Source organism: Zosterops lateralis (genome assembly GCF_965231275.1).
Source record: "Zosterops lateralis genome assembly, chromosome: 2".
Classification (NCBI taxonomy): domain Eukaryota; kingdom Metazoa; phylum Chordata; class Aves; order Passeriformes; family Zosteropidae; genus Zosterops; species Zosterops lateralis.
Window position 1 is genome coordinate 39,093,955 of NC_139763.1, and position 18,648 is coordinate 39,112,602.

Here is an 18,648-nt window from a genome sequence, read left to right on the forward strand (position 1 = left end):
AAACCTGACACCAGACAAAATCATGTAAGAAATGAACCAGCATTTCAAACAAGGGTGATGACTATTGGAACAAACTTTCAAGTGATGGTGGCATGGGCTACACATGCCTCAGGAGTTCAGAGAGCATGGCCTGCTCAGAGACAGGCTGTTGCTGCACACTGTGCACAGACTTCAATGCAGGGGAAGCATGGCAGTGGTATAACAGCTATTTATAGCCTAATGGAAAGGGTTCAACAGAAAATCCCCTTTTGGATTCACAAAATTAATATCTATTAATCAGCTTAAATGTTAATGTACTAGCTATTCCTTTACTGCTCATTTCAGCAGAAGGATTAAATTAAAATGCTTTTTGCAAACCTTAATCACATTTTATGCTCTCTGAAAAGCTAAACAAACTAAGTTCTCTGTGCATCTACGTAAAGTGTCGACTTCATACACCTACACAAATGTCTGGGTGACCAGGACAGAAATCTGCAGTGGTTTTGAAAGAAAAATTAGGAAAAAAAATTAATTTAATACAGACTGTGCAATGCCATTAGTACCTGTATTAAGTACAGTATTCACTCTTGTTTCTAATACTTACTGATCAAATTTTCAAATTTATCTGCCCATGCTGCCCCTGGATGTGCCTCAGAGTTAGGATGAAGCAATTAAACACAAGCACACAGGCACTGAATCATTAACTCACCTCTTAGTATTGCCAAAATAAAACCCTAATTCACATTAATTTTATTCCAGTTAGACTATGAGTTCTCTACTATTTAATAACTCCATTTAATACCTCCATACCTTTGTTAGCACCAGTTTTACTCAGTAAACATGTATGAACTGTTGATTTGGTTTTCTGGGATTTTTTATTTCCCCCAGAATAAATAGCATTTTTTAATAACAAATACTGTAATCAAAATTCTCCTTTAAGTAACATATATAGAGAGAATATATCTATCTAGTATATTCACTATCTATATATAGTATACATACTGAATTCTGTAACAATTATTTTTTTCTTCAGATTCCTCTGTCAAAAGAATATGGTCTCTGCTCTAAAGAATTTTCAATAGAACAGATGAAAGAACTGTTGGGTAGGATATAAACTTTTATTTTAACACAGTAGGAACATCAGAGCAATCAGAAGTTCAATTCAGATGTCCAGTGGCATTGGACATGCCCTAAGGCATCAAGGACATTCTCATGATGGCAGCAGCCAGGCAGGCACTCTGTGTCCTAATGGAGCAAAGCTGGGGTCAGCTTTGGGTAGTCTTAGGAATCACAGGTGATAAAAGGTGCTTTAAATTATTTAGCTGAAGACTTTGAAATTCTGTGCCATATAGTTGGAAAAGCCACGGTTGGCTCAGGAGTCATATTTTTGAGTTCTCAGACCAGTCAGTGCCAAAACCTGTCTCTGTTTGGGAAATTGACAGGAAATATTATTCTTTCCTAATTGGTTTTTTACATATATTAGAGATTTCCACAAATGTCTTATATACTTCTGTTTCTGTGGACAACATTAGTGCAAGAAATGAGGAAATTGTCTGACAGCAACTGTACCATACTTAGCTTTGCTTAATGAAGCATGTAATTAATCATAGCTCTCTCATTTCTATGGTTATGGTTATGGTCTTATTGGTCATCATAAGAACATGTTAGCAGAAAACATCATGCTTCTGCTTCACTGAACAGATGACAAAACCAAATGACATTCATGATTTCTGCAGTATGGACCTGGAATTTTCTCACAAAAAGATTTTACATTTCCTGTTGTTTGTCTTATATTCAAAAAAAGAAGATAAAAAGCCAGTACTTCCTCTGAATCCAATTATTTAGCCTGGCTGGGTAGTAAGGAAATTTTTTTATTCAAAGGACTATAGCAATTAGGGGCAACTTATACCAGATTTTTGAGAGGAGTTTTACCATTGTACATCCTGGCAATAACAGTGCAATCCTAGAATCCATCATTATAAGAATGTGATATGGAAGTTTCTGTCTCAGTTTGAAAAGTTAAATCATTGGAAAACTGGGAATTGTGGAATCAGGTATATGTATGCCTTATAAACTCCAGATTTTCCCTTGTTCTGTGGAAGTTCATAGGGAATAACATTGGAAATCTTAATACTGGTTCAAATGATGTATGGATGAAAATGTGTAAGTAAGTGCCAGAAGAAACATCAGAATGAAGTCAAATGCATGACCTGCACTGATAACCAACAACATACTCACAGGAGTAAACTTAGAAAGGTGTTATTTCATCAAAATCAGAAGATCTGCACTCTCATAAACAACAATATGATAAATGTCATGATGACTTGTTGGCAGAAGAGTGTGTGCTCAGCAAAAAAAGATGGCAATGCAGACAGAGTACATAACTTGTGTCATTCTTTTCCTTATGATCCCAACAAGAACAGCTTTGTCCCAAGAATGTAAAAAATCAGGAAGCACAGACAACAGGCACCAGACTTGTCTGAAGTTTACAGAGATAAAAGTAAGCAAGCTGTGAGTCAAAAAAAAAAAAAAATTATTTAAAGATCAGTTTATTATTGTCAGTCAAGATGAATCAAAAAGACCCAACAAGAACTTGATGGGCGGCATCCCTTGTCCATGTTCTGTGTCACGCACAAGGTATCCTGACCAAACTGTTAAATGCAGGCCCTTTGATGCTTGGATTTGGATGTGAGAATGCAAGAGTATGAAATCAACAAAAAGACGTGTCTGAGTGGCAAAAATTAACTTACTTGTGGATTTCCTAAAAAAATACTAACTACCCCTCCCATAAAGTCTCAAGCAGGGTTTTTGCTGCACTGTTTTCTTACACTTGGAGAAGAGAGAGATGCAAAGGTAAATCTGAGTAAGGAGAGAAACATGAATTACCTCAGCATTTGCTCCAAGAATAAGTCAACTCTTCTAGCTTCTAGAAGGCTTTATAGTATAACCAGAATTTCAAACTAATGATAACTAATGCCTTTTACCAAAAAGCACTCTTTGATGTGACATGACACAACTGGATTCCCTGAAGTGTTAGGATTGTATTTTAGTGAGAACTGTATTTTGATGTGCTCTGGCCAAAACAATTAGTTAAAAAATCCTCAAAGTGGAATTGCTCAATTGAAAATAAGGAAATCAGACTTAAAGTATTTCACTGTCACCAAAGAAATGTTTCACTGGAATGATCAGCCTTAGTTGTTTCTTAGTGTTAAAGACAGTGCAAACATTCATGAATAAACATTAAAAGGTCTTATCTAATCTAAATCTTAACTAAAGCTTATCTCTAATCTTATCTAAAGCTAATGTTCTTATTGATGGCTCACTATTTGAAGCACAGAGTGATATACTGATGTAATACAAAATGGGTGCATCCACAGAAATATGTAAGTCTTGTTATGAGTTACTTGTTACAAGTTTAAACCTTTGCCAGTGATCCTAGTTTCAACCAACTTTTTACTATTTTCCTTGGGTTTGGTTTTACTGCAGAGTTTTTAAACAGCACAATTCTACAGGAACATGTGGTGTGCAGAGGACCCCAAAGGTTTTGTTTTATTCCTTCAATGGCTGCTACTTGGCTGTGACAAGAACTCATAGCTAGGCCACTAATTGTCCAGAGAACAAATTGAAGTAAATAGAGTGAAGAGCATTATTAAATCCATTTCAAATTGATTTTTACTGTTGTTCTGAGTTCTTGTTGTCCACCTGCCCTCAATTCTGAAAGAGAAAAAAATTTAATGGACAACAGTTGGCCCAGTGAGGTGGAGCAGCCAATGATGAAATCACTGGAAAATATGACTGGACACAGAAAGGAAGCAAATACCACTTGAAAGCTTAGGATGTATCTGCAGTAAGCAGTACCCATAACCTCAGAGGGAAGAGAGAAGTATGTCTCACCAGGATACAGGATGAGTAAATATCAAGCCTCATGTAAAAAAGCAACACAGTGTTGCCAAGGACTTGTGCTGGCAAATCTGTGAGTCTCTGGTCATGTGTGTGCACCAAAACCACTTAACTTGGACATGAAAGACTCAAAGAACCAAGTGAAGCCAAAGGAAATATGATGTTATATATATTTCTGTGGATCAACACTGAAGTATACCTGGGAAAATCTTAAATAATCAAAAAGCCTGAACAGTAGGGAAAGGGCCATTAGGTAGAACATATCTGTCTCAAAAAGGCTGCATGTCTCCAGTCTTATTAAATCTATGTACAGAGCTACAGACAAAGGAAGAGGAACATGAAGGAAAGACTTGGAAAGCAGGTCAAGGAAGGTGAGTATCCCTGTTCACTCCACTATGGTGAGACTCCACCTGAAGTACTGTGTCCAATTTTGTGGTGCCTAGTACAAGAAAGACATAAATCTGTTGGAACAAGTCCAGAGAATATCCCCAAAATGGTCAGAGAGATGGAGCACCCCTCTTATGAGAAATGGCTGAGAGCATTGAGATTGTTTAGCCCGGAGAAGAGAAGGCTCTGGGGAGACCATACTGTGACCTTTCCATGTTATAAAGGGGAAGTATTAGAAAGACTGAGAGAGACTTTTTTTACCAAGGTCTGTAGTGACAGAACAAGGGGTAATGGTCAATCTGAAAGCTAATGGGTTTAGCTGGGACATAAGGAAGAGATTTTTTTATGATTAGGGTGTTGAGACTTGCAACAAGTTGCCAAGAGTTGTGGATTCCACATTCTCGAAATGTTCAAGGCCAGGTCGGATGGGGCTCTGAGCAGTCTGGTCTTAGTGAAAGGTTCCCTGCCCATGTCAGGGGTAGTTGGACTAGATGATCTTTAAAGTTCCCCTTCAACCCAAACTATTCTGTGATTCCATAATTATATGAATCAATTTCTAACAGCGGAGTGCTGTGAAATCTATGCCAAGTCCTCCTGCAACCTCTGTCTTTGTAGAGACATTAAGTCTCTATTCTTGGTACTACATTGATGGACAGCTGAATTTTTAAGTGAATGACTCACTACAATCATGCAGAAACACGGCCACGGGGTCTCATTCAGTTGTACCCTAATTTATCACAGCTTTCGCCTCATGTCTGTCTATCATTGCATGGACAGCTGGTCTGGAAAGCAAGCTATTAATCAGTCTCTGCTGGTTGGAGAAGGCCAGTAACAATTCTTATTCAAATCATTTAGTTTGTCATTCACATTTCTCATTTCAGCATGCATTTAATCTGAAAACACTGATCTTCCTTCTTTGTGCTTAGAGGCACTCAGTGCTCACTGTCAGACCCCACACAGTCCAGCTTATAATGCTCTGAAGACAGATTTACTAGCAAGGGCTTATGTCCTTACTGTGATTGCCTAGGCAGCAACAGTGGTAGAAAAATAGCAATGAAAAGGAGACAAGGAAAGAGGAAAGAATTAGCAGTTCAGCAAGACCTTTCAGGAAGTTCAGGCTGAGATGGAAACAGAGACAAACCCAAAAGAGAGGGAGATGTAATAATGTAAAATATGAGTGATATAAATAGAATAGATATTTTTAGCATGAATGATAATGACTTTTATTTCCCAACTATTTAATTTCTAACAAATATGAAAAAAGATTCTCAGTGCTTCTCAGTGCTTTTATGTCCTTTACACAAAATTAAATTTCAATTTTTTTTTCTATACACTCATATTATTGAATTACTCTGAATGCTGTAAACTATTTTTATGGCTGGTTAGATATTCAAACCAAAATTTTTCATATATGTCTATATCCTGCACATGGCAGACACCTTGAATAAATATTCCCTGTAGTCAGAACTTTTTATGTGCATGAGGATCATGAAGCAATACATTCTTTATCCTACATAGAAATAAGGAATACAATATAACGCGCCATTGTTCATACCAATAACCTTGTTAATATTTAGAATCAAAGAGTAATTTCAAAGATTAAGCATATAAAATCTAGAAAGAGATTGTTAAGGATAAATATTATTTACCTGCTTACAAAATGCCATGTGGTATGCATGCACTTACAGATCCAACTAGCTCGAAATATTGTTAAACACCAACATACTTTACTGAAATATCACAACGTAAGGTTTTCACTGTCAACACTAAAATAAACCATCTGCATCTACAATTACTATGACACTGTCTCTCAAGCATTTTACATCCTTTCATAACATATTTTGCTACTTTTTTAGAGAACAGGCATAACACTGTCCATGAATACAAAATATTTAAAAGTTTTGCTGGTCATTAGTACCTTTAGGTTTATTACAATATCCTCAATAAAGCATCAGTTGTACTAAACACAACGTAAGGTTACCCTAAGTTTTAGGTTTTTGTTTAAGTGTCTGTATTCTATAATGAATACTGATGGAACTTAGGATATACTACAACAATTCCATTTATGTGTTAGCATTCATGAAGTTTTAAAATAAATATTCTTTAACATGTTCAATACTTCTGGTGCTTGTTTCTTACAAAAATCTGCCATCTTACTATCAACCAATGATGCAAATAGTCTATAGTGACATTATACCACAAAATCAAGGAGAACAGAAAGCTATATACTGTCAAGATTTAGTTGTGTTAGGTTGTTAAATTATGCTATGCTGTGTTATGTGATATTAAGTGAACACATACCCCCACAGACATCGCCATCTGCATTTTCACACTGTCGATCATCACATTCACAGTTTTTGCCATGAACTCTGTTGTCTCCTGGAGGGAAACAAGTGCATTGGCCACATTCACATCTCCCTGTAAGAAAAAATAATAGTTAGAGTCATGATTTCAGTAAAATAAAATAAATTGAATGAATCCCAAATTTATGCTACATCCTAACCCCAAAGACAAACTACAAGTCATACTGTATTAAGTATAGCCAATAAACACAATTAAAAAACAAACAAAAACATAGCAAAATGAAACTATTCCTCCTCCATGGCAACCAGATGGAAAGTATATCACTGTTATAATCTTAGTGGAAACAGCAACAATAAGCAATCACTGGCACTGCATGCTTTTCATATCTGAACTTAGCATAACTGAGCTGGCCTATGCTTATCTGCATAATTAACCTCTATAATTGATCTAAAATATTTACCACATATCTCAGAAACACCAAGACAAATGTGATCAGAATTAAATAGTCTATGCACAGAGCTATCTAAGATACTCTCTCTTTATGTAGAAAAATAATTCCTCAAATATTCTGTCAAGCTTTTTGAAAGCAAAATCCCTGTAATTTTTCTTGTCTAGAACTGAGGAAATAAGCACAACCTCTGTCACAGTCTCCCCTTCCATCCATCTATTTACAGGAGAGCTCCCCAGAGCTTAAAGGAGCAACAGATTTATCCAAGCCCCCACAGATCTTCACTCCAAAACCCTAAAAGCAGTGAGTATTAAATGGCCAAATGTGGAAAAAAATTAATATCCAGGACAGTCTTGCATTGCACATATCTGAGACAAACTCAGTTCTGGTACCGGGCTCTAACTTCTAAAGAGTTTGCCTCTGTATGTTTCTAAATTATTTTATGTAATGCTGGTGAAACAACATTCTAAATATGGCACAAACCACGGACCAAACTCATACATTTGATGGGCTTGGGAAGGGATAATGTGTGTACAAAATGGCCACCAGAGACATGGACTAGGATGCAGAAAACCTGCCCTTACTGATTTAATTTAGTCACAGCATCAGTGAAACTCAACTTGGGCCTGGTCACTGCTCTACTGACTGCAACCTCCAAATTTATAGTATTGCTGGTAAGTAAAAAATATCCTCCAAGTGCAGCCTTTCATTATGCAACCAGACAGTTTACAACACACTGCACTAATTTTTTGTTATATTTGTGGGGGCTTGGGGCTTGTTTTTTGGGGTTTTGTTTGTTTGTTTGTTTGGGTTTTCTGGTTTTTGTTTGGGTTTTTGTTGTTGTTGGTTTTGGGGGTGTTTTGTTTTGTTTTTAAGAAAACAGTCTAATTAAGTTGGATTAGGGAGATATCATTTTATGGAAAAAAATTTCTAAGCTCATTTTATAACTTTTATACTCTTCATCTTCCCAAGCCTCAAAGCAGATTGCACTTCTGGGCTAACATTTTATGCACCAGGATTCAAACTAGAAGGATATAAAGTGCAAGAATTTTAGAAAAGACTGATAAAAAGAATTAGAGTAAATACTTCTTAATACCTTTATTATATGCATAGTTTAAAAACTATGTTGCATAGTCAATTATATGAGGATACTTGTTTCAGAAAGAAACTTTTTATAGTAAATACATCTACCACATCATGGAATAGAGTTGTGCTTAGTAATCATGTCAAAAATTAAGATATGATTGTCTACAGAAGAAATTATACTATTTGCCTGCATTCTCTAAGCTATAATTATTTGTCAAGGACAGGCACATTAGAAGTTGGAAATAAAAAAATCTTTAGTACTTAAATTTATTGAATCTAATTTGTCTCCTTTTATGCCTTCACCTTAGGCAACCTGATCACTTTTACAGAAGTACCACATTACCCTGTCCCAAGGAACAGTCAGTAACACGTAGGCTGAGAGGTACCTCATGAACAGGACCCATCTGTTGTGGAGACTGTAACATAAACAAAAGCAGAATCTTCAGCAGCAGTCTCCTGGCCAGCCATTACTATAATAAGGATGCCTGAAGATGGTGAAATCATTTCAAGCAAGCTGCTTTGACTAGAGGAATCTTTAGAGATGGAAAATCATCCAGAGAAATGAGCAAAGGAAGGTCCTATAATGAGGGTCCTCATGTTCTGTAACTAAGCATTAACTTCAGTAATGCTTAATTTAATAAGTCAGAGTCCAGTGGCTGGCCCCTTGTGCTGCAATGGGAACAGGCTCCTCTCAGTTCCTGCTGCAAGGACATTTATTCATTTTAGTTAATGTACAACACTTCCACCAGCAGAAACATGGAGGGAAGCCCATCCCTAGGCAGACTGGGTACATTATTGTCATGTAAGAGATATAAGATCAGAGGGAATTTAGACTCTACTTTCTCAATCTGTGCCTCATATGTTTTTTTGCGTGGCTCCCACCTAAGTTCAGGGTATGATTTAGATCATCTGACTGCAGGCCTCAGTAGAATGGAAACTGTCTTGAAAATAGACAGAAACCTCAGTCAGAAAGTGCCCTGGAGAAGGATTTCTTTGACTTCTTTCTTTATTTTTAAATATTCAAAAATACAATTATAGTAGTTTATTACACTGCTATTGAAGTTGATACTCAAATTATTAGTTTCGTTATTTTTAAAAATGTTACAAGATCAGCATGGGAAATTAATTTAATGTTGTCACTAAACTGCAACTTAGTAATGGCTATGAAAATATTCTGCCTCCAAAAGTAGTGTGATTTTGGTTAGACTATGTAAAGTGGGCTCACTCTAAGGAGATAATTTAACAAAGAATTAAAATCCTATTGTTTCTGAACAGCTAACTATATAGTACATATCTGCTGCTGAAATATCAGAAGCCATATCTTATTCTGTGATCTTCTTCTCTTAGCTATTGTGATAAAATACTTACAAACAAATCCAATCATTCAAAAGTAATTTGAAACTCACATTAAACGGAAAAGGGATCAGCACTTTACTAAACATACTCCTTCTTTGTATAGAATAATAGGTTTACCATAGCAACCTGATTATACAGGGAAAACTACTGCCATACATCCTAAATTCTCTTTGAATTCCAAGGCATACAGATACAATTAAACATAAGATGACTATAATATTCTGCACCTTCTCAACCATCTGTGCAAGAGATCCACTTTATGAGCAAAAAGAAGCCAGTTGACCTCAGACATTTTACAGCAAGTGGCTTCCACTCTTCCTTGCTAAACGGGGAGAGTAAATGTCATATTCTGATGGCTTCAGTTGAAGGAAGCTTTATGATGGATGTTGTATGGCCATTAGCATTGAAAAGCTTGAGCTACTTATTTCAATGCAAGATGCTAAGAATAGAATAATTATACAAGACATTTATTTGCCTACAGTCTTAATATTTTCTCACACTTCTTCCTCCAATTGATGTCAATAGAAGTATTAACTTATGACTAATAATTGTTAGTACTTGAAGAGTGACAAAAGATCAGCTTAGGTTGGATTTTTTCTGTTTTTAAAGGGAATTAAAGTGCCATAAATCATTAAAACACAAGTTCATTAGATGACTGACTCTAAAATTCAAAGGGAAAAAAAGGGCATAAGCTTTTGATTTTTATTCCCCATATACTATAGCACTTTTTCATTCTTCATGTCCAACATGCATAAAAACATAACAAAGCAGTGTCTAGATTTACATTAAACCTGTTCCCATGCAAAGTGCTGTGATCAGGAGCTGCTTTCATTCAAACTAATTTCCAGTTGCCTATATGGATTAACTGAAAGTCTCCTTTGTACAGGTAATTTTAAAACATTGTGCTAGAAGTATATAATTTGTGTAATAAAGCATTTTTACCCCCTTACTGCCAGCAAAGGAAGAGATAGTAACAACTTTCAAAGTAAAAATAAACACTGAATATAACAGGATGTACTTCATTACTTCATCGTCTTTCCCTGCCTGTAACTCTATAACATAAAGGATTTTTCTGTGCAGGATGATGAGCTTTTATTCTATAAATGAAAAAACAAACAAACAAACAAAAAAAACCCACAACAACTTTTTTTTTTTTTAATGTGCAAGGAATAGAGAGCAAAATCGCACTGAGACTGTGGTAAAAGCAAGGCAGTTTCATTTGGCATATCAAAAAAATGGTGTTTCAGGATACTGATAAATAGGAGGGAATCTGCCTTTAGTAAGGATTTTTCTGCCCCATGGCTGTCCCAGGCTTAATATCTGAAAGCATTACCTATCAGAAATTGCAATTTCTTTTTTATCACACAATCTCAGGCACACTCAGTAAAGCTGTTGTGTCTTTCTGCCAACAGAACTCATTTCATGCTGAATGTAAGAAAGATGATCTAAAACAATGTTCAGAAATGGCAAATCAGAGAAGGGGGATGGGAAGATTTGTACAGAAGATCACAAAGTTTCAGTGGATATAAAGGGTAAGGGAAAGCAGATGTAATAATAGCAGGTAGCAGATTCAAGTAAGGCAAAAGAAAATCCACCGATTAAGTGGTGGAGGGAATAAAAGACCAGTGAAGGAAAAAAACTTTAAAATTGGAAAACAAAATGCAACACTTGACAAAAAGTAGGGTGGGCAATATCATCGTGCCTTGCTCAGTCTGAGGTGTTCAGAGCAGCACATGCCAGCTGTGCTTGATCAATGTGGAGAAATTTAGACTCAAGCAGGAAACACCTACAGATATCTCAGTGGCCATGCATTGTGTGTTTTGTATGTCCTGTTCCAAAAATTACATGGAATTAATTCCCATCTAGAATGGCTTTTAAAAAAATCATATAAAAATATTGTACTGACTAGACAAGAAATAATTCTGCCTTATACATGAAAGGATCCTTGGGTTTTAAAATGCTGGCAATTCTGGTTGGTTGGGTGGTTTATGAGGTGTCAGAAAAAGAGAACCTTTGGAAGCACCTGAAGTATGTGCTAAAGTATCCTTAGAACCTCTTTAAATGCCTGAATATATGGCTAATTGCACCCAAATGATGAAAACCTGGGGATTAGTTTCTTACAAGGACTTTAGGGAAGCAAGGTGTGAACCTGCACCTGGAGCTATGATAGAAAAAAATATTCCTCTTCTCAAAAAGCCTTATGAACTTATATCAGTACAAGATACATGAACCACAAAGGATTTCTTTTCTTGCACAGGATTTCTCTACTAGGCTATTAGGGGCTTGGGATGAAGGATTTATTTTTTGTGTGTGTGTGTGTGGAGATAATTTGAAAATTAGGTGACAATTGGTTTTTCCACAAAATGTTCAATTTTTTTTTTTTTTTTTTTGCAATGCATTATGAAAAATTAATTTATGCATTTATCTCCTCATACATAGGAAAAAACACTTGGCAGTTATTACAAGAACTACTTGTTTGGACTTGGATTTGGAAGTAGCTTTCTCTTTCTAAATCAGTATACAGAAAGTAAACATGCCTTGAGTCTACTCATAAAAAGAGATTATTTGCGGCCTGACTGACCCATGACCTCAACTAAAGATATAAAAGCTCCAGAGAAGGGCTTAGCTGAATCATACCAACACAAAATGAAATTAAAATGGCTTTAATAAATCTAAAATAATTTCCAAACTTCAGACTTTTGTGCTCCTTTTTTTCAAGAATTCTGTACACCAAAGTAAACTTCTAGTATCAGCTTCTGAGATTTTTATTTAAATAATGTGAACAGTAGCTGACGTGTATAATTGGGTCAAATATCTGTATTTTTCTTAGTCTTACTGGTCACCTCACAGCTGAAATAACAACATCAGCTACTACATCAAGGACTATCAACAGGTCTGAGATAAATGGATATAAATGTATGTAAATATTTGGCCTAAGAAAACCAGCAGAAATTCACAAATTAAGAAAGTCTTTTGTTAAAGCTGCCTGAGACTTTCCACTACTGTGTGCTTTATCAAGTTGTTCACTAGTACAAAGTACCAAAATTGCCCTTATATAATAGGTATCATGGCATATTTTTTCTGACAGAAAAAGTATGTTTCTTCTTGTTTTTTAAAAATTGAATTGCTTTATGATGAGAAAGGGCACCAAAAAAAAGTCTCTAAGTTTAGTTTGTCCTTAAGGGTACAAAACCTCAAAACACAAAAATCCCAAATAACCCTAAGTCAAAAAGATATCAAGAAATAAAAGTATGCTATCCCAAACAATGCAGCTTTCACAACAGTGCAAGCAACTGAATATCCAGTATTGTAAAAGCAAATGTTATGCAAGAGCAAGTTCAAACAGCTGAGACTTGTCCCTCAGCTTTAGAACACACACTATGTATGACTGGAAGTCTGATTGCACAGTTGGCATATGGCACCTGAAGTAAATGCTTTTTTTGTGACAGCTTAATAGTGAAATACTTTTTTAGATAATTCCACTCAACAGCACCACTTTATAGATTTAGCATCAGATAGTAGTCTTTCAGAGCTCCTGCCAGACAGCAATACTGATTTGTATCTCCTTTTCCATGCTACCTTTCTTTTTTTCTATTTTTTTGTTTTTCATTTTTTCTGCTCCCTCTCTTTAAAAATTTTGGTAAGAAGTACTGCTGCACTGCTAGTTTCCTTTTCAGATTGTTAGCTTGGCATCTGCTATCATCATCAAGCTGACATGTCTCCTCCATCTGCCTGCTCTCAGTAGCCCTGCTTTGAGGATGCACTCGAAAGCTCCTATTGCATTTCTGCACAGCCAACAGGGAATTTCTAGAGGAGTTCCAGGAGAGGAGTCATCTAGAACACCCCTGCCCACTTTGCAGGAGCAGGATTTTAGCCGCCTGCATCACTTTTCCTGGTGACATCTTCCTCAGGTTCTCCCACTGGGGACACATCCTTGACAGTTCACTCACTATATTAAGGGGACAAGTAGGACTAGGAAAGCAATTACTTCTCTCTTCAAAAGAAAGGTGATAGTCAAAGTCACCACACAGAAAAGAGATGTGTGAAGAGGACAAGAAAGAAGGTGGCAAAACAGTTTCTAAAGAAATGTGTTGTTAAGGCAGCGAACAGTGGAAATTGAAGGGGAGGAGAAGGAATACATTGGGAAAAAAGAGAAAAATAGCATGGCAAATTTCACTCTGAAGATGTACAAACCCTAGAATTCAGCAAGCCAGCATCTGATTTTTAAATTCCCTTCCTCTGCCCATCTCTTTTTCATTCTTCCCCCCCCAAATGCTTTTGAAAATTCAAACTGTGAAGAAAAAATACTGCAAAGAGATGCCACTAAATCAAGCATAGGATACAAAGCATACTTCTAAAATAAACATCTCCATAGAATATTAAAAATGAAGTTATGTTTGATTTAAAGGATCTGACCTAAGAATGCTTTCTTCTCACCTTGACAACCATCAGGAAAAGTCTCACTTCCTTTTCAGCCTATTCAGCTGCCTGATGCTTAGCATAAGCTGCTACACAATATTTTCTAGCAAAAGCCAAACATAATAAAGAGGTACAATCTCACAGTGAAAGAGACATGAAACACAAGGCCATTGTTCAAGAAGCCATGATGGCTTTTCAGCCATTTAGAGCTTTATACATTTGACTGCCTTATCATCCAGAGGATTGACTGCTTACCCCATTTTTTAACACGATCTGCCATGTAAAGAGTCATAGCACTAATTCCACAGAGGTATTTAATTAGAAGATTAATTTACTAGAAAATGTCAACTGCTTTGTGAATATTTAATCACTAAAACCTTAACCTTGTTCACTTCCTGCTGATGCCTGTTGTTTATTAGATAGTAAAATTCAAGATATTTTAGGGTTGCAATAGAAGCCTATCTATTAAAACATTTAAACTCCTAAGTGGTCTGCTCTTTGAAGCTTTAGCTAAGATTAAAGCACTTAATAACAGTAAAACAACAATATGAAAAGATTCAACTGCATAGCAACCATCAATACTATTTGCAGATAACAGACTGCTAACTTCAGAAACCATGGCAACAAATTACATCACACTGTATCTACCTTATTGATTAGCTTTCACCTCAAGACTTTTTCCAGAAATGAAAGACATTTCCTAGCAACTGCTTCATCTACTGAGTTGTTCCAAGCTAAAATGCTCTTACCCTTACTCCGAAGCAAATTTTTCCTTTTTTGCTGCCAACTGGCCAGATTGTGTATCCTCCTGTTACAAGGTTCTCTAATCAGTTGTAGAGATGATTTAAGAGCCTTATGGCTCTTAAAATCTTTGCCCCAAATTTAATGGTGTTTGTGAAATAATGCTTTTTCCCAGCACCCAAAAAGGCTGGCTCTGTGGAAAAGTATCCAATATGGAAGGAAAAAATAACAGCTTTTGAAGGAGTTTGAATGAAGGAGTAACAGTTTTTTAAATGCAAAGTTTAGGTTCAGAAAACAACACAATCCTTCATTTCCCCACTTTATGATTTGAAGTATTAGTAGTAAATTCTTCATTGCACATAAGCCTGGGTTTAGAGATTTCAAGAAGTGTACATAGCAATGGCAAACCAGTGGCCTAAGGGTTCTCAAAGGACCAGCACATTATGTATCACTCTACAGGTGTGTACTTGTTTAAAGTCCTTGAAGGTAATTACCTCTTTGCTCATCTGTCTTGATAGAACCTCATGAGCAGGCAAGGACACTGGTAAGACTGAGTTGGAGAGAACAGGTATAATTAGGAGCCATGTATATTTGTACTCAGCCTCCTGTTTAGATGACCTGAATAAACCCCAGCAATCAGACACAGCAGTTTCCAAGCCAGTTGAAACACATGCAACAAGTAATTGAAGCCCATCCATGAGGGCTCCCCTATTTTCACCACAAAAAAGATGCATTTGAGATCATTCTCCAAAAACAACAGTGTTTGCTCCTAACAAACACAACAGTGCTCTGAAACACTAAAATTAAGGCAATTTTTTTCACTTAGTTAACTTAAACTCTTATGAAGAGCTCAATACTGAAGCAAATACCTATACCTTAATATTCTTGCTAATTCTGAGAGCAAAAAATCAGGTTTATAGTGTAAATTAGCCCCAAAATTTCTAGAAGGTTCACTGCTAAAGAAGATGCGCTCCTGGCAAAATTCCTGCCTTGGCTGGAACTGACCTTTATTTTGCTGGTTAGCCACAATTAAGAGATTAACCTGTGTGTTTAACTTGTAGATTCAAAATGCAGCAGTCTTGTTAGGCAGCCAACCTGGCTCTTCTGTACCACCTGCTTTCAGTCCTGACCCACTCTCCCACCAACTGCTCTGTGTCTGTTCTCAGTGGGGCAGCTCACTGAAAACAGGAATGTCTGGAAGAGCCTTAGCCCTTGGCCAGTGTCAAGCACTGGACAGGAGAGGAGGGAACACCATCAATGGGCAAAAGATGTGCCTGAAACTGAACAGAAACGAGGGAGTGAGAATGTATTTTCCCCATTAAATTCCCAGAGACTGTTAGACTACTACACAAGAAGAACTTCTGGGAGTGCCATGGAAGTTTTATATAACTCTCAATTCTTCCCATAGTTTCTCTCAAAAGGGAAAAGAAAGAAAGAAGAGTCCCCAGCATTCCCCAGAAAACATTAAAAGCCCTTGAGCAGCTGGAGAATTCAAAACCCACAACCAGTCATTATTCCCTTGAAAACTTTAGTCAAAAAGATTTTGAGGAAAACTTCAGTCATATGCATGATATTAAATATTGTATCTCTTTTGGTTTACGACTAATTATTTCTGTCTTTAAAAGTCACTGTTTAAAAAGTGATACTGTTATCAACATTGATATATGGAAAAACTACAGATGAAAGTAAGATTAATGAAATGTCAACTCTTTTAGAGCATTGTAAACATTCTGAAGTCAAATGAAGCAAAAATAGAAAAACCAAGGTCTATTATATAAATCAGAGAGTAAGATGATCTTTTACAACTGATTAAAAATGTTAAGACTGTAAAGCCTGCTAAGTACTGTAGGAAATTCTACACTAAATTGAAAGCATCTATCGTCTTCAGTTTTGGAAATAAGTGTAGAAACTACACAAAGTACTGCTTTGTCAATCTCCTCAGTCATCATGTAAGAATACAAAGACAATGCAAACAGTTCTTTCTACAGACCAGTTGCACTATTAAATATTTAAAATTTCATCAGAAATGAGATTGCTGGCTAGGAGAAAGAAAAAGCAATCCTTTCAAGGAAAAAGCAACATTCACTGTAATAGTCTAGCAAAAAAGTATCTGCCAGGCCAAAGAACAACTGAGCAGATAAATCTGGGCCTATCCAGTGAACCCTGAAGGTTTTTATCTTTCTATATTGAGAAAAAATGCATCAAAGCTACCTGCTGTAGCAATTTGTGTACATTTTTCTCTCCAAAGCACTTTTTCTAAGCATGTCCAGTAAATTTTAAACTAAATCTGACTATTTCTCACTAATGAATGCATGGAGAACATAGTGCTCCCAGAGACAGCAGTCACTATTACAGAAATCTAAAGGTAAATGCAACTTCCTATCCCCTCTAGCTACTTGGGAACAGTTATTCCAGGGGAGAGGAATGAAAAGACTCAACCCTTCACACAAACCACATTTTTGAAATAAATCCTTTATAAGTTTATTTCAGTACATTTTTAACTTTAACTCAAGCTCACTGGTAAAACAGTGACAGAAAGTCAACAAAGCAGAAACACAATGGAGATGTCAATTTAAAAGTGGGAGAAGTTTCTGGGAGCTATTTCTTTCTTTTTTAGTGCTTTTACACTTAAAGGTAGTGTCTTGGTTTGGAAAGACAGGTATCTGCCAGGGAAAGCTGGAGCTCCCCTTGCAATGGAGAATGTAAACCCTCCCCTCTAAATTATTATAATTTTGCAATTAGGTGCTTTCAGGCCCTATGGGAATAGGAATAACAGGTTTTTACTAAGAATATTAAAAATACAAATGTAGTAGCACAAAAAATAAGCAAACAAACAAGCAAAAATCTTAGAAATCCTGACAGAATCAGAATACTGACACCCTGTTGGTCAGTGTCTTGGAAGCAGTCTAAATAAGTCTTCCTGGAGTAATAGATGTCGTTCCATTGGAGTAGAAATGATCCTGTAGAAAGGGTCCAGTGATGGCCAGAGATGAGTTCAGTGTTCCTCTGGAATTCAGTGGAAAACACACTGTCGTGTTGTGCTGAATTTCAGCTTTTATCTAGGTAGGAATGCTTGGCTCCTCCCACTGGGTGGAGCATCTCCCAATGGGACGATGTAATGCTGGACAATAAGTCCTGTGGTAAGCCTTAATGGCCCATTAACTGCAGATATCTCCCCGGAGGGAGGATGGGTCCCAGAAGAGATAAGGAACATTGCTCCACCGGGTTTTAACAGCTGGTCCATTAACAGAAGGCACCTGCCCCCTCCCCCCCACCAGAGTTAAAAGAAAAAAAACACCTCTTCAACTGGTTTCAACAGATTGGGAGTAGAATACATGCTTTTCGTTATATTTTGCAACCAAAGACAGGTAGGAGAAGAGAAATTATCTGAATGGTTTCAGAGGCAGCAGAAGATGGGACATGATGAGAAGACCGTTAAAACAACCTCTTACATTATGGCAAGTATGCTCTGGAATATGTACATGTAAGAAATGTAACCTAGGTTCCACCAAAGAAAGTATACCCAGACTAACAGTAAAGATAAAGATGAAGGCTTTAATTTGGATGGATAATGAAATCATATGTGAGTAGAATTAAAGCCAGATATAGTGAAAACTTGTAAATCTGGTAAGAAAGAAGATTTTGACAGCACATACCTAGATGAGATAAATGGAAAACATTTGGTCATGAAGTCAGGACACCATTTACACAGAACAATAAAGATTGAAGGATAAGTTCAGAGTGCTCCAAACACCCTGAGAAATTAAGATTCAAAATGGAAGGAAAGAAGGTCAAAGATGCCTGCAAATGACTGAATCACAGAATACTTTAGGTTGGAAAAGATTGCTAAGAACACTAAGTCCAACCACTAACCCATCACTGCCAAGGCCACCACTAAAACGCCTCTCTAAGTGCAACAGCTCTATGTCTTCAGGGATGGTGACTCAACCACTTCTCTGGGCAGCCAGTTCCCCTGCCTCACCACCCCTTCAGTGAAGAAACTCTTCCTAATATTCTGTCTAAAACTT

General features: G+C 36.6%; 1 protein-coding gene across 2 annotated transcripts in view; it reads right to left on the bottom strand.

Annotated features, from left to right (window-relative positions):
- Positions 1–18,648, bottom strand: part of ITGBL1 (integrin subunit beta like 1) — a 131,166-nt gene that overhangs the window by 10,941 nt on the left and 101,577 nt on the right. For both annotated transcript variants that reach the window (XR_014589292.1, XM_083854653.1), the window contains one exon: positions 6,568–6,684. Coding sequence is in view for 1 of the 2 variants with exons in the window: in XM_083854653.1 (XP_083710779.1) it covers positions 6,568–6,684 (117 nt within the window). In the remaining variant the exon portion in view is untranslated. The remainder of the gene's footprint in view (positions 1–6,567; positions 6,685–18,648) is intronic.